Here is a 16,181-nt window from a genome sequence, read left to right as displayed (position 1 = left end):
GGAGCAATTTGGGTAGAGCTGGTCCTCCTCGTGAGGTGGGCTGGACCTGGTGTCTTCTTGAGAGCCTGATGTGGATGGAGAGAGAAGTGGTCCAGGTCCCTCCTCACCTCCTACACCACAGATCGGGTGTAACATCTGGAAAGGGCAGTGGCTGGCAGGTTGCTTAAAATTCCTGGTTTGGTTTTCCTCCTGTCTGGAGCCTCTCCACACAACCATGGGGCAGGGGAAGCCACTTTTGCCCCTCTGCCATGGCTCGGGGGTCTCTTCCAAGCCCAGCCGTGCCTGGAGGTGACTTCTCTTTCTTTCTAAAGGCCGGACTTGGGAGTGAAATGCTGGTAAAGGCAAGCCAGTTCCACTGTATTCACGGACTGCCAGGCTCAGCATCCTCGTTTCTCTCATTGAGAATCACCCATAAACCCAATTTTAGTTCACGTTCCCACGGGAGGGAGGTGGTTATGAGATTTAAGAGGCAGAAATGCCCTGGGGAAGTTTTTAATCATGCATTCCTCCAAACCTGGAAGGAGAAAAAAAGACCATCTAGCTCTGTGCCGGAGCCTGGCAGCATTATTCTTTACCTCCCTGTGCTCAAAACTTGATTTCAGAGTTCACCTGAGGAATGACGCAAGTAAAACCTGACTGGGAACCAGAGCTGGCCAGAAGACACAGAAGTGAGAGCCATTGTTCTTGAAAAAATGGCCCTTTTTGGCAAACAAAGCTGTTTGTTAGGGATCTGTTGGCACTTCTGGAATCTCCTTAGTAACATATTTGTAATGCTTGTCCGTATGCTCTGCTTATCAGATCCCGGGTTTACAGCAAACATAAGCTAATAATCATTTTTTTCAGAGTATTTTCTTGGATGATTCCCAGTTAAAAGGGAAAAAAAAATAAAACCCTTGGAAAAGATCCATTTTCAGAGCCTGGCCCTGTGGGGCAGCTTTGACCCCACATCCCGAGAAGGCAGCGGAAGCTTTTGGATTGCTGGCACTGAATGGGAATGCTCACTCAACCTCCCAGTGGGCTTGGGTCTCCAAGGGCAGGGAAAGGCTGTGATACTCTGATGGTGAAGACCACCGCTGGAGATGCCCTGGGGCTGAGCAGACACCTTCTTCCAAGGTGTCCTGGAGGGCACTGTCATGACACATACAAATATCTTAAGGGTGGAAGTCACGAGGACGGAGCCATACTCTTTGCAGTGGTGTCCAGCGACAGGACAAAGGGCAATGGGCACAAACTGAGACATAAGAGGTTTCAGTTGAATATGAGGAAAAACTTCTTTACTCTGAGGGTGCCCGAGCCCTGGCCCAGGCTGCGCAGGGGGGCTGTGGAGTCTCCTTCTCTGGAGATATTCAAAGCCTACCTGGACGAAGTCCTGTGTAACATGCTCTAGGAGAACCTGCTTGAGCAGGGGGGTTGGACTAATGATCTCCTGAGGTTCCATTCCAACCCCTGCCATTCTGGGATTATGTGATTCTGTGACTCTGCCCAGGCTGTGGCTCTTGCCGGGCTACGGACACTTGGCTTCCCTTGTTGTTGTGTTGGCTTTTTTTTTTTTTTCCCGGAAGGATCAAACTTTCCGGTGACCTCATCCTACCCTCATAAAATCCATGTAAATGTGCAAATGTCACCGTGGAATTTACCCAGCAAGGAAAAGGTAACCTGGATTTCTCTGCCGCTGGTTGAGCAGGGCTGGGGAGGACTGCACGGAGGCGATGCAGGTACTGCCTTTCCCTTGGCTGGAGCTGAGACCTTCCAGCACATCTCTCCTGTGGTGGCTGGTGTCCCATAAAAAAAGACACGACCTATAAAGATCCCAAAGTCACTGAAAGGCAGGTTATTCCAAAATTAGCAGAACAAAAAGTCTTCCCTCGACTAACAAAATCCAAAGGCACTGTGGGCTGAGTGTGGCTTCAGATGGGCAGGCTCCATCCCTCCTCACCACTCCGTAGCTCAAGTCTCCAGGTTCCCAGCAGACACCTAGATTGATCCCTGAGCATCATGCATCCATGAACTGCCTATGGCGTTGTTCTTTGGAAAGTGCCTTCGGGGTGCAACGGGGTTGTGAGCCTTTGAGTCCTGCTCGGTGCGTTGGAGAGAGTCATGTCTGAATGTCACACGCCAGTTGTGTGACCAGACCTGGCCACTCCTCTCTGCTGGTGGAGGTTTTGTTACTTATGACTGATAAACATTTACAGGTTTTGATTGTAGTGGGTCCCCATGCCGCACCATGCGATGCGTGTGTGATATTCGCTTGCTGCGCGGCCCTTTAGACCTCAGCCAGTGTGTGACATGGAGACATGTCCGTGTTGGGGGACAGAGGTGCAAGCTGCAGGAGGTCATTAGCAGTGACTACAAAGCGTTCACCCAACGCTCATCGCTTCATATTGCCTGTGGTTCATAGAACCATAGAATCGTTTAGGTCGGAAAGGACCTTTAAGCTCCCCCAGCCCAAACATTCCCCTACCCCTGCCATCCCACCCCCAAACCCTGGCCCTCAGCACTGCGTCTGCCCGGCTGTTAAATCCCCCCAGGGGTGGGGACTTGACCACTTCCCTGGGTAAGTCCCCTGGGGACCCTCCTTGGGTGGGGTGGGGTGCAAGGGGATGGAGAAGGTTACACCACCATGCACCATTCTCCTCTGCCTCGCAGCTGTGTTGTCCCCTCTCCATGATGGGGTACCTCTGACATGTCCCAGACCACAGAGGCTCCTTCACACCTGAACAGTTCAGCTGGGATGGTGGCTTTCACCAGGGCACCCCCTTAAATCACTTTTTCCCTCTGTGACCTCCTCCCTTCCCCACTCTGCCTCAGAGGAGCTTGCCCAGCTCGCTGTAGGTGTCAGCTCCGTGTCCTCTCCCATCGGCACAGCAGTTTGCCACGTCTGTCTGCCAGCCCCACAATCGGGCCATATTTTGGACAGGGCAGCTTTCTATGAGAAGATCAGGACACCAGAAAAAGGGAGGAGGCTACAGGCTACGCCTGGCAGAAGCCCCCAGAAATGCAATTTAATAAAAGCGAAGCCAAGCAGCCCAGACCCTGCTTTAACCTTTTTAATTTTTTTCTTTTCCATTCCATTATTAGCGCAAATAGCAAGACCCCGTGGGACACCACATCGGAGCTGAGCTCTAGACCTAAGCAAGCTCTCCAGGCAAATAAACCCAGCTCTCCTGCTTTACTTGGGGAGGGCTGATTTAACATCCCTACCCCAAGAAGAAGGAAAAACCCCACTGAAATGGGGATTTTCTCCATCTCCCCTACCTGCTGGCCCTGCCTGTGCTCCCCCCAGCACTGAACCTCTCTCCAAAGGGCATCACTTTTGTTATCCCTCTTTTATCCAGGGGGAAACCTGCACCTCCCTAAATCCTGCTTTAGTCTTCACGCTGCCAGGATGGTTTATCCTGGGAAACCTGGATCTGAGGACTCCTGGGACCAAAAAACCCAGCCTTTCTGGCCCATGGGGACCAAGCCAATGAACTCAGTAGGGTTGGGTGGTCACTGGTCAGCTAAGTGTCTACAGCCTTTCAGGAAGTTCTAAATTGTGAAACCTGTCTTAGTGCCAGTAGCTCTGGACCTTGACCGCCTCAGCTGATAATAAATTCTGCACCAATGCAACAAGAAGTATTTGGAGAATTTCCCCAAAACACAGATGTGAATAGGCCTGGGTGCCTACGAAGCCAGAGCTGAAATAGCAGGACTGGGATTTATGATGGTGATAGAGCTGAGGAAAAGCACCCAGATATGCAAAGATTTGTCCCAGTGTCTTTGACCTGGTCAAAACCATTATCTGCACGTTATCTGCTCCCCATGGCCTGTTTTTGGCCAATCCAAGGTACTGCCTAGATAAGAACAAAATGGAGCAGGGGGATAAAGGTTTAAAAGAAAAATTAGGATGACACCTGGACAAAAGCATCTTTTTAAAAGCTCAAGTCCACAGGACAACACTCCCAAGGAAGAGATGGAAAGCTTAAGCCCCGTTGAATCATCCCTAAGGGATGTGCTGGAGGGATCAATAGTGTATGAGCCTACAGATGGACCGGGGCTGGAAACCTTCCTTCCCCATGGCCACACAAACTTGTTTAAATCTGGGAAAAGTGACAGAAATAATTTAAGCTGGGAAACTGCAAACGGTCCTGTCCAACCAATGCTGTAGAGCTGTGCCCACTAAAATCCATGCAACCCCCTCCCGGGGGAGCACCTAGTCCTTGGACTGAGAGGCTTAAGAGCAGCTCTTTTGCATAGCAGTGAGTGGAATTTGGGGGACCAATGCACGCTGCTCTTTCAAGGGGGGCTGGAGGTCATGGAGAGAACAGCCCCATCGTCTGCTCCATACCATATACCGAGGCATGACAGCTTCTGTCCTTGCATCACCCAGCCCAGAGATTTGCTCATCTCTGCACATTGCCAATCTGCAAAGGGTATGGAAGATCAAAGGCATCTCTTTAACAGTCCTTTCCTTTTCCTCCTTCCCCCAGTGCCACTGACCTGTGCCTCCACCTCACCTCTGCGCTGCCATGGCCACGCTAGAGACGCTGCCCGTTCTTAGTGACCCAACCTACCCCAGCCCGGAGAACTTCCACGGTTTTGCTGCCCGGCCATCCCAACCCACCTCCCAGAGCACCATGGGGAGCGTGGGCAGTGGAGTTGCCAACGACCAAGAGTTTGCCATGAAGAGCGTGGGGACCCGGACGCAGAGCAGTGGCCGGCAGACGGAGGGGTCTCGCAACGGGTACTCCACGCGGGAGATCTCCAACCGCTACTCCGGCGAGGAGAAGACATACAGGTCCGAGAAGGTCTCCAATTCCCTCTACATCAATGGCGACCTGCGCAAGAGTGAGAAGGTGAAGATGGACATCTGTGGGAATGTGACCACCAACAATGAGAAGAATATGCCGCCTCCTCCCCAATACCGAGAGCCCAGTAACCCACCAAAGATATTGCCAATCTCCGGCAAACTAGACCAGGTGAGAATCCCCACCTCCTGGAGCAGTGGGATGACTGTGGCACATCTCTAAGAACACAGACCAGGAAGCCTTGGGCAACAGTGCAATCCTGACAGTCTAATTCTTACTATTGTCAGGACAAGGGGTAATGGTTTTAAACTAAAACAGGGTAGGTTTAGACTAGATATAAGGAAGAAATCCTTTACAATGAGGGTGGTAAAACACTGGAACAGGTTGCCCAGAGAGGTGGTGGAGGCCCCATCCCTGGGAACATTCCAGGCCAGGTTGGACGGGGCTGTGAGCAACCTGATCTAGTTAGCAGAGTCCCTGCTCACTGCAGGGGGGTTGGACTAGATGACCTCCAGGGGTCCCTTCCAACCCAAAACATTCTATGATTCTATGATTCTATGATACTATGGAGATAGCATCATTTTTATGTACAGATAATAGAGTTCTTATTACTTTCAGGGGGTTGAGCATAGAGGAATGTTAGTTCTTGAGGAACCCAAGAGCATGATCACAAGTCTTCCACAGCCAAGTTTCCAGCTCATTTAAGCCTGTATTTAAGTCACTGGCTATTCCAATCTACCCGACATGCTGTGCCTACATTCCCAGTTGATAGGGAGGGAGCTGGAGTCAGCTCTCATTTCTTTAAGTCCAGCTTCTGAGTCCCACTCTTTTGTTTCATGCCATTTATTAGGCAATCTCACTGCCATCAAAAGGTGTTGCTTGAAGGCATCTATGAGCATCTGTTCAAAATCCCAGCACCCCTTATGAGGGGCAAATTGACAAGGCTTTAAAACTACCCCTGTATGTGTTATCACCCATCCTAGCCCAGTCCTCAGGGCTCGTATCGGCTTCAGGGGGCAAACACCTCCCAGAGCCAGCGGTGTTTTATGTAGCCTGCTGCTCCGCTCCAGCGACTCCCATAATTTCTGCTCTGGGGAGGCTGCCTTGTGCAGTATTATTTCTGCAGCGTTTGGTGGCCTTTTCTCCTGGGTTGTTAATCCACTGGCCCCTGTAGTTCATCTCAGTCCCACATGCCAGGCACCAGGTTTTTGGTCTCCAACCTCACCTGCTCATCAGGGCTCGTTCTGTTTCTCCTGGAAGGATTTTCAAAACATCTTTGCTAATAAAAAGTGGCTTCCTCTGGGTTAATTTTCACCTGAAACCCAACGTACAGTAGGGGAGACTCAATCCCATTTTGAGGAAAATTTTGTTTCTCTAAGTGCATTCACGGGGCAAGGAATGTGCAAGGTTTTAAAATCCTTTCCAAATCCTTTACAGCTGCAGTCCATTCTACCCCCAGCATTGCTTAGGGCCACAGGAAACACAAACTTTCAAATGAAGGGCAGCTTCAGCATCTTCCCTGCTTGGTGTCGCTGCTGGGGTCACAGCTCCTACCTATTCCTGTCCGACCATAAGCAGGACAGGAGAGATGACTGCCAGCAGGAGGGAAACGCGGTGCCCCTGGGGCACAACAGCTGCTAATGCAAGGGTTCAATTCAGTTTTCAGCAAAAGGGAAATGCACCCTCAGTGCTAGAAGTCCTTCAAAAGATAATCAGCCAAAATCAAAGAGTTGTTTTGATCAGGTCTGGTAGGCAGGTGGCAGCCCTCCTTCTTGCAAAGAGAGCTAAGAGGAGCCAAGGAGTATTCTAGGGAAAATCATGGAGATTTGGGGTGAGTCAAGGTTGGGTTGTTTTTTCAGTTGGGGCAAGGGAAGAGAAAGGAGGGGAGAAAGCCCTACAAGTGAATGCAGGTCCCTCATGTTAAATCCCAAATGGCCCAGGGTGTAATAAGGCTGAGAAATATGGAGCTAGCCCAAGACGTCTTAGCTCCATCAGCCCCCGCCTGTGCCGTTGTATCTCTTGTGTGTGTTGTTACCAAGCTTCCTGCTATGTTTGATGTGTGGTCCTTTTTCCTTTTGCAGAGCAATGAGCCCTTAGTTAGACCCTCAGCCTTTAAACCAGTAGTTCCTAAAAACTTCCATTCCATGCAGAACCTCTGCCCGCCGCAGAGCAACGGGGTGACAGAGAACAGAAAGAGCTTGAACCATGCCAACAGCAATAGCCCGTCCGCACCCAAAAGTGGACTCGACAAGAGCAGCCTTAACAGGACTACAAACCAAGTGGGGGGCCTTTCAGATTCAGGCCGTAACTCATTAACGAGCCTGCCCACGTACGGGACAGGCTACAGCCAGCACGTGGGTCCAATGAGCGCCTCCACGAGCCACATCAACCGCATCGGTACAACCTACGTGGACAAGAACATCGTGGGATACAATGGGATATCTACCTCAGACAGCGGGCGGTCTTCGAGCAAGAGCACCTCTTCGTTCAACAGACTGAACCATCTCAATGAAACAATGCCTTTCCACTCGCCTTCAACGGACGACATCATCCAAGATCTGGAAGATCGGCTGTGGGAGAAGGAGCAGGAGGTCCTCCAGATGCGAAGGAACTTGGACAAAAGCGAGGCAGCCATCTTCCAAGTGTTCGAGGAGAAGCAGAAGATCTGGGAGAGGGAAATGGAGGACCTGAGGCAAAACTATGCCAACAAATTGCAACAAGTCTCCAAAAAGGCACAGCGGGCTCAGCAGGCCTTGCAGCTCCAAATCTTCAAGCTCCAGCAAGAGAAAAAAAAACTCCAAGATGATACGGGACAACTCCTCCAGCAACGAGAGGAGCTGGAGAAGAAATTTGTGGCTTTCAAGAAGGAACAGGCTGAGTTTCTCCCAAAGATTGAAGAGACCAAGTGGGAGGTAAGACCCTTGTTCTAACAGACCTTGAGTGAGGTTTTCACTGAGGGCTCTGATAGTCCAAAATACCTCCCATTTGCCCTAAGTGGACACCACAGACAATGGCTATGGGTTGGTGGCCTCCAGGTAACAGATGACACTTCAGTCACCTCTTTGTTTGTCTGAGCCCCAAGCCTGTAGTTTTTAATTAAACTAAAATGAGCACAATTTTTTTGCGCATGCTTCCCGTGCTGGTTAATAATTTGGCTTCACAGTCAGGTCATTCCAGCGGGTGACATTTGAATCCAGTTTCAGTGAATACAGATCTTTCCAAACAGGTATTTGTGCCTACCGAAATGGGGTTTAAGTCTATTTTAATTAAATTCTTCTGACATCTGCGTTTGGGCAAACCCTGAAGCCACTTTTCAAATATTTGATTATTTTTTTTTTTAATTTGAGATATAAAGCAAGTAAGCTAAGTATGCTACAGATAGCCAAGTCTACCTCATGTTTTCCATTGTTACATGCTGTTTTCAGTTGCTAATAAGTTTATCTCTCTTAAAAGGCTGAAAGGCAAATTCCTCCTTCTAGTTCTCCTTTTGAGTCTCAGATTTTTTTTCTTACTGTTTCTATTTTTAGAACATTTTATCAAAGTCTGTTTGTATAGCCAGTGCTAACATTTTTTTTTCCCAGCTTGATCATGTGAAGAATTTTAATCCTTCCATGGACTAGCTAGAAACTTTAAATTTATTAAGAGTGCAGAGGCAAAACATAGCTCTAGAATCAAGAAGACCCGATTCTGCTAATCCTGATGGAAAGTCAATGAAGCTGGGATTAATTAGGCTCTGAAATGTGCTACTTGCAGATGTTCAGCAGAGCTTATTAGAGGCTTGCTGTAAAATCTCTGCAAGTTACATCCCAGAACAAGCAGGCTGCATTGTCCCACATGATGCCTTCTTTTGGCCAGCTGCTCTGCCCTGGTCTTTTGTGTCTTCCAACAAGTTACGGCTGGAAAGTTCCCTGATTTTGCACCAGTAAAACTGGAGATGGGCTTTTGATGATTTGCTTCTCTGCTACAGTTCTGTCTGTAACAGCTAACCCAGTGATATCGATGCAAAGATAGGGACTCAGCTTGTGGATCAAGACACCTAACATTTGTAGACACCTATGCTTGTTGACTTGTTGACTTGCTCTCCAGGCTCCACAGACTGTACTGTCTAGATCTCCACAACACCCAAGCAGAGGCCAAAATTTAAGTGGTTTAATCTGTAAGTTGATTCCTATCCAAGCTGTTCTTCATCATGTATTTCTCTGCCTTTTGGGAAGAGTTAGCCCATGGAGAGCACTTTGAGTAAATTGTGCGGGGTTTTTAGCTAGGCAGTAACTACACCACTTTACAGCTAAACCAGTGCGATACAGTTCTGCATCTGCTGCAGACAAGGGCTGGTGTGGATGTGGGTACTCACAGAGTTAGGTCTGCATGGTCAACCACCACAGCTGTCAGCTCCAGGGAAAGCTGCTACCAGTAGGAAGTGACTTGGGAACATCTTCTAGCTCTTCAGCTATTCGTAGTGAGCACTGGACTATCCCGATAGTTGAGCCTTGAGGTCTTGCTCAACATTATGCACCAGGCAAGTCCTTTATAGCAGAGGAAGATGGAGGCTGCAATGAGGGCAGTGGAGAGGAGGGTTTGTCTGAGGAACATTGACCCAACGGGAGCAGAGCAGCAAGGGACTTTTCAGGCACTGCAGGAGGGAGGAAAGGTTAAACATTTCACGTGTGACAAGAGACAGGAGCTTCAGAAGGATGAGACACCCCAGTCTGGAGGTGGCTACCAAGTTTATTTTTAATTATGCCTATCCTCTCTGATCACTGATGGTTCCTTGATGCTGCTCCCCAGCCCAGACTCCTGCCAGCATAGGTAGGGACTGTTTGCCTCTAGAGTCGTCCACAGTAGCCAGATCAGATCTGCCAGTGCAGAGCCCTGAAAACCATGGAGCTGATGGGAAAAATTAGGGGTTGGTCATTTTTACGGTTCACTTCCAATACCCACAACTATTCATGCAACTGTCACCTTTGGTGGACCATGCAGGAGCAGAGGAGTGTCACATTGAATGGTGACACCCAGGTAATGCCAATACACACTGCAGCAAGGGTATTTCCACCGGGTTTCTGTACCCTACCACGTGGGTGAGACTTGAGCCAGTCAGGATGAAAACTGAAACTCCAGTGCCCAAGGACAGCGCACGCTAGCCCCATTCAGCAAGGGTGAGTTGCAGCGCTCTCCTTGACCTTTGGCAGGGGTGCTGTCACTCTTTATGCCCAGCCCCAGAAGAATTAAATACCAGTCCCTGGACTGTCCCCAGTGAAGTGAACCCTAAAATTTAGTCAACTGGGTTTTTCAGGAGTCTTTGGGAAGGAAAGTGTCATAGGAGAAGTAAGCAGTATCTACTGTCTCTGCATCCCCTCCGACACTCCCAGTGCTCGGGAGAGCCCAGATGGTCTGTGGGTCTGAGATGGTTCTGTCTCAAGCTCGTTCAACATCCAGATCCCATTGAGGTCAGTGGGAAAACTCCTGCTGAGAGCAAAGGTTTGCGGTCAAGCACCACAGGCTTGTGGTTAGGTGAGTAAGATGAATGCAGGGAGGGAAGCATCGGCGTCTGCTCACCCCTGGTGAGGACCACAGCACTTAGCTTAACTGTTTGATCAGCTCCAGCTGGGAAAAGCCTCAGGTCCCTGAGAGCCAGGAAGAAACACCAAATCTTCCCCACCAATGTGGGGACAACCTCTAGGTCTTTGGCATGATCTTGGTCTGGGCGAAGGCTGGAAGTCAGTCCTTAAGCAGTGTCGCTGGCTGCCCCCTCCGTTACCTGAGCCTCCTGCCAACGGGAGGCCACACAGACATTTAATGGGCAGCGTGGGGGACGAGCGGCGGGGGGGGCGCCCCCCCTTTTTTTAATGGGCAGCGTGGGGGGGGAGCGGCGGTGGCGGCTCCTCACTGCCTTCCTCCTGCCTCATGGATGCTCTCCCCGCAGGTGTGCCAGAAGGCAGGTGAGATCTCCCTGCTGAAGCAGCAGCTGAAGGACTCCCAAGCGGATGTCTCCCAGAAGCTGAACGAGATCGTGGGACTGCGGACGCAGCTGAAGGAAGGTAAGAACTTCCTACGGGAGAAGGAGGAGCAGATCCTCACCCTGAAGGACTCCTACAGCTCCAAGAGTGTCAACCTGGAGATCTGTGAGAGCGAGCTGCAGCGGAAGATGAGTGAGGTCCAGGTGCTGAGGGAAAAACTGAACCACTGTGAGCTGGAGGTCTCCAGCCTGAAGCGGACACTTGCAAGCATGGGACCTCCGGGGTCTTTTGGTGGCGACCTTGGTGAGAAACTGCGGGATCCGCTGGCCTGCGAGAGCGACGAAGCCAAGATGCAGCGGCAGAGCGAGGACAGTGTCAACACGCTGCGGAAGGAGGTGGAGCGGCTCCAGACGGAGCTGAAGCTGGAGCGGCAGCAGCGGGAGCAGCAGGTGATGGACTTCGAGGAGGAGCGGCGCACATGGCAAGAAGAGAAGGAGAAAGTCATCAAGTACCAGAAGCAGCTGCAACTGAACTACGTGGAGATGTACCAGAAGAACCAGCTCCTGGAGCACAAGGTGAACGAGATGAACACAAAGGCCACCAGCCCCCCACACACCGAGGAGAAAAAACCATGGACTCCCTCCAGACTCGAGCGAATAGAGTCCACCGAGATCTGAGGTGGGACCAAGACAATACAACATCATTTTTTTATTGCTGTGCATGTACTACCTACTCAAGCCAGTGATCTTCCGAAGGATAATACGCTACCATAGGAGCGGTGTGAGTCTGCTTGCACCAAGCTTCGTCACCCTTACTCTATACTTCTGTGCTCTGTAGGTAAAATAACTGTGGATGTGCGTTGTTTTTCTATCGATAATGCGACATCTCTTTTGGTTTTTTTCCTAGTACCGCTGGTGAAGGTCAATTGGCTCTTTTGTAATCTGCCGTGACTGTTACTTCGCTAGAGGCTGCCATCCCCTCTCCTACAATTCACCCCTCTTCAGTTGGTTGTTTTGGAGGGTTGTGTTTAGTTTCTTTGGTTTTCCAAGCATTTAGGTGCAGCAAAACAGTTCAAAGTGGCAGGTTGTTTTTTTTTCAGGGCATTTTTAGCCACATTGGCTAATGGAGCAAAGCTCTCGGGATCATGAGCAAACGCACTGCTCTGCGTCAAGTATCCTGTCTAGACAGTGGTCTTAGTGAAGTCAGTGGGAGGTTGGCCACTGATTTCAGTGAAACCAGACATATCTCTACCAGATGACTCCCTCTTGCCAGCCCATGGCTACCATGGTTGCAAGCGGTTAGGACATCCCTGAAGAGCAGGATGAGCCTGTCCTGGTAACATAAGTCAACAAGGAATGATCGCCCAGCAACAGCCTCTTTGGAGGCTCAACAAGAGCTTGACATATGCTGCGTTTTCATTTCGCTGTGCTTTCCTGCAGTTCCACTTCTCTCCTGGGTTGTGACCAACCCTGGGAGTAGAAATACCCTCCCACCTCTGCCTTGGTTCCCCCTATTCTTAACATATACTCAAGCTGGCTACAGCAAGATTAAAACTTGGAAATCCAAGATAGTTTCCTTTCCCCTCTTACTTCCCAAAGTCAATGGAATAAAAGGTTCGGGGAAGCCTCCAAACCTGTGGGATGTTTAAGCAAACTGAAGCTTTAGCAATTTGCCCAACAGTGGGCAACTGTGCTACCCCATTCCCAAATGAGTGATGTTTTGGTGCACTCTCTCGGTCCAGGGTCTACTTAAAAAAATGGCATCTGAGCCTCAGGCGTTGCAGTGAGCATATATCGGCATCACCGCTAGATTGCAACAGGGCGAGCGTTTGCCCTCGGAACAGCCATTTCAAACAGCACCCATGGCGATCCCACATGGCATCACACATTCCAGGGACAGAGATAACACAGGCCCAGCTTAAGAAAATATTCAGCTACTAACTCTGAGCATGTAAGCAGTCACAAGAAGGGAAAAATGCTTAAGATCACGCAAGTGCTTATGCACTGGCAGAATAATAACCAAAGCCTATACGCACGCTCACCGGGAATGGTGCAGGCATCGAAAAACAGCATTCAGCTTTAAAAGGTGGGCAAAGTGAGTCTGGCTCTCCCTTTCACGGACGCTTTTTTACCATGATCCACAGCAAAGAGTAAAAAATGCTGCAAAGCGGGATTTGCACTGACTGGGCTGTGGCCAAAGGATCAACGCAAGTGGGAATTTTGGCTCTTTGCCCTAGGGAGCAGCTAGAAGAACAAAGCTAGAATTAGCACTGGGATGTCCTGGGGTGTCTATGCGAGGTGACTCCATGAAGAGTTTTGCCAGATTGCATTTCATCTGCATACCAAGGAAGAACCTCAGGGCATTGAGGGGCTGAAGACCTTAAGAAAGCCTTGAAGCTGCTCATTTTTCATGCTCCCTTCCCCAAAAGCTCCTTCCTCCCCATCACCAGGTCTGACCTTCAAGTTGGGACCAAAGATTGTTGTGGTGAGCTCCAGACTGAGCAAAGATGCTGAGCAGGAGAGAGGAGACTTCAGTTAGTCCCACTGCCCTCCAGCCAAGGTCAACAGAGAGTATTACTGGGCAGGAACTGCTGGTGGCTGGCAGGAATCCCTGGAGCCATAGAAAAGGGAGATGCATGATGAGATCAGGGCATTTCAAGATCCCAGTTGACAGTACCTGTCTTTTCCCACCACTTCTGCCTGTGCCTTTGGAGCTGGAGGAAAATGCAACCCATCAGTCTCAAAAACACCAGAGCAGCTCAAGCTAAGCCCCTCTCACCAGACCAGCCATAGAAAGGGGGACTAGGTCAGATCTGACCCCTGAAGGGTGTGGAGATCAGTCTCACCATGAATCCTGCAGATGCTCCAGCGGTCTTGGACGTCAGCCCGCGCAACCCGCCGAGGAAGACGTGCAGCTGCCTGCCAGTGCCACCCAGCAGCAGATTTTGCCATGCCAAAGGAGACACCCACATGTGCTGCACAAACTTACGCTTGGCCAGTGACTAGGTCAGATCTGACCCCTGAAGGGTGTGGAGATCAGTCTCACCATGAATCCTGCAGATGCTCCAGCGGTCTTGGACGTCAGCCCGCGCAACCCGCCGAGGAAGACGTGCAGCTGCCTGCCAGTGCCACCCAGCAGCAGATTTTGCCATGCCAAAGGAGACACCCACATGTGCTGCACAAACTTATGCTTGGCCAGGCAAATCCTAGAGCTTCCTCCATTTTATACACAGGGCCTTCAAGATGGAGTCAAACATCCCACAGTGTCAGGGTTGGAGATCTGGTGTCTTGTGCTGTCTCAGCTTTCTGTGCCTCTCTTTCCCCATCAGATAAACCCTTCCCAAAGCAGTTGTGAGGCATCTGTTCTTGTGAAGGGCTTTGCAGTCCTTTGACAAGAGGGAAAAGCATAGAGAAGTTGCAAGAGGCTTAGTCTCAGATGGTCGTATGGTGTTTTGGAGGCCATCAGATGAAAAGCAAACACAAGAGCAAGTGTCCTCACCACAAGTCCAATAACCTGGAGGCTCATTTCCACCTTTGCTCTTCCTGGCTCCACTGACGGTGAGGCTGTTTTCTCACTAACCATCGCAGGAATCAGCATTTCAGTCGGTGGCTCAAGAACACCCAGAGGGATTGAGTTTCAACGATCTGCTGTTGAGGAGGTATACACCACAATTCCCCACTGCGTTAACACCCAAGAGGAATGGACACCGGCTTCACTCTGTGGGACACCATCTCACCAGAACTCCTTGCTGATCCATGGGCAGGAGAAGCAGGGGCTTGTCTGGCCTCCCCACATACCTGGAGCCAGTTGCTGACTTGCAGTCAGCCAAGCCCTCCAGCACACCAGGTTTGCTTCGTCATCTTTTTCCTAGATCTTTTTTGCAGTGGTGCCTGGAATGAGTGTGTCCCAGTGAAACCTGGAGGCATATGCATTTGTGCGACTGCTGGAGGGTGCTGGACTGCCCAGGGACTCAGTGGCCTCACAGCACATCCATCAGGGACTGCAGAGCTCCTTGGGATGGAGCAGGAGCAGCAAGGAGAGATTTTTCACCTTGGAGGACAAAAGGTACGTTCCCTTCTTCTTCACTGCGTCACTTTGATCTAGAGTTTCAATCCAAATCTGAGCAACCTCAATTGCGGCCATTCCCTGGATGACGGAGAGCCTTGCAGACTCCCATTAAGATGCTGTGCTGCTGATGGTGGTTTTCCCTCTCTTGTGATTCACCCAGCATCCTCCCAAGCACTCAGCTGTTCTGCAGAAAGCACCCTCCTATCCTCTGGTGAAATAAAATACAGATGTTTTCGGCCAGTGCTCCAGCCAAACTGCCGTGAAGGATTCCTGCTCTTCAGGAATGCTCCCCGCAACTGGATGCGCTGCTTTCCATCATGTCCTCTCCCATGCGCCAGCACTGTGTGGCCACATACTGGTAACCAGTCTCTCTTGGAGGCAACTACCCTTTGCTCAGCGCAGATGGAGCAAAATGATGGTGGGACACCTGGATTCCTGTTGTTTGTGCTCAGATCAGGCCCAGATGGGAGCTCACCTAGCTCTTTCCAGACCTTAAGACTTTTACCCACTGACTGGATGAAGTTTCTCACCACAAGCCTGGTCTGAGTTGAGGCCCTGGGGTCTTAGCTTTGCAGCAAGATAGCCGAGGGGTGCCAGACTGGCATTTTGAAGACATAGGCTGCGAATGGCCAAGGAGGTTGACATCTTGCCTCTTGGAGGCTCAAGCAGGGCTGATAAAATGTTTCTGTCCTATGAAACTCAGAGTTTGGGCTTGACCATAACCCAGCTGTCTCCTCCACCTTTGCTCAGCCAGCTCTGGAGCTGATGGGATTCAGTGTGACGTACTGGATCATGTGTAATTCTCCAAGTACTGCCCTCAAAATCTTGCATGAGGTTAGAGTCTCCACTGAAACAACAAGTCATTGTTGTTTGCCATTGGCCAACAGCAAAAGTTGTGGTGACAAGGGCCTCAGGTGAGTTGCCCACACGTGGGGTCCAGGGACACTAGAGATGCTCTGGGATACCTGACACATGGGGCTGGCCAGCATGATCCAAGACCTCTGGGAGAGCCAGGCCAGCGGTGGGAAGACCTGGAGCATCTCTAGTGGCACATCACCTATGTGCGGGCAACCGAGTCATGCTCCAGGCATGTCCGTCTGGTCATTATACGAGCAAACACTGGACACTGATCAGCTCCAGCAATTTCCATCCATGAGGATATGGGCTATGCAGGGTATCCTGGTGCCAGGGAAGGTCTAAGCAGCCCCTCTTATCACTTGCTGTGAGTAGGGTTGCTCTGCTCCACCATCGTTTCGAGGTTGGTTGCTGTGGCTGTAAGATGCCCACGCGGCTGGGCTAGGTCCCCTCGCACAGCCAGCACTCCTGTCTCACCCTGGGCGCGAATGCCGCAACCGTCGCGCGGTGTTGC

At 50.6% G+C, this 16,181-nt stretch overlaps 1 protein-coding gene across 1 annotated transcript; it reads left to right on the top strand.

Annotated features, from left to right (window-relative positions):
* The first annotated feature begins 4,508 nt into the window (after positions 1–4,508).
* LZTS3 (leucine zipper tumor suppressor family member 3) lies at positions 4,509–11,421 on the top strand. Its single transcript, XM_009639553.1, has 3 exons — positions 4,509–4,958; positions 6,869–7,699; positions 10,711–11,421. The coding sequence occupies exons 1-3, from the start codon at positions 4,509–4,511 to the stop codon at positions 11,419–11,421; spliced, it is 1,992 nt and encodes a 663-aa protein (XP_009637848.1).
* Positions 11,422–16,181: the final 4,760 nt, after the last annotated feature.

This window comes from Egretta garzetta, unplaced genomic scaffold, assembly GCF_000687185.1.
Source record: "Egretta garzetta isolate BGI_Z169 unplaced genomic scaffold, ASM68718v1 scaffold265, whole genome shotgun sequence".
NCBI classification, from domain to species: Eukaryota; Metazoa; Chordata; class Aves; order Pelecaniformes; family Ardeidae; genus Egretta; species Egretta garzetta.
This window is presented reverse-complemented; position numbering and strand designations above follow the sequence as displayed.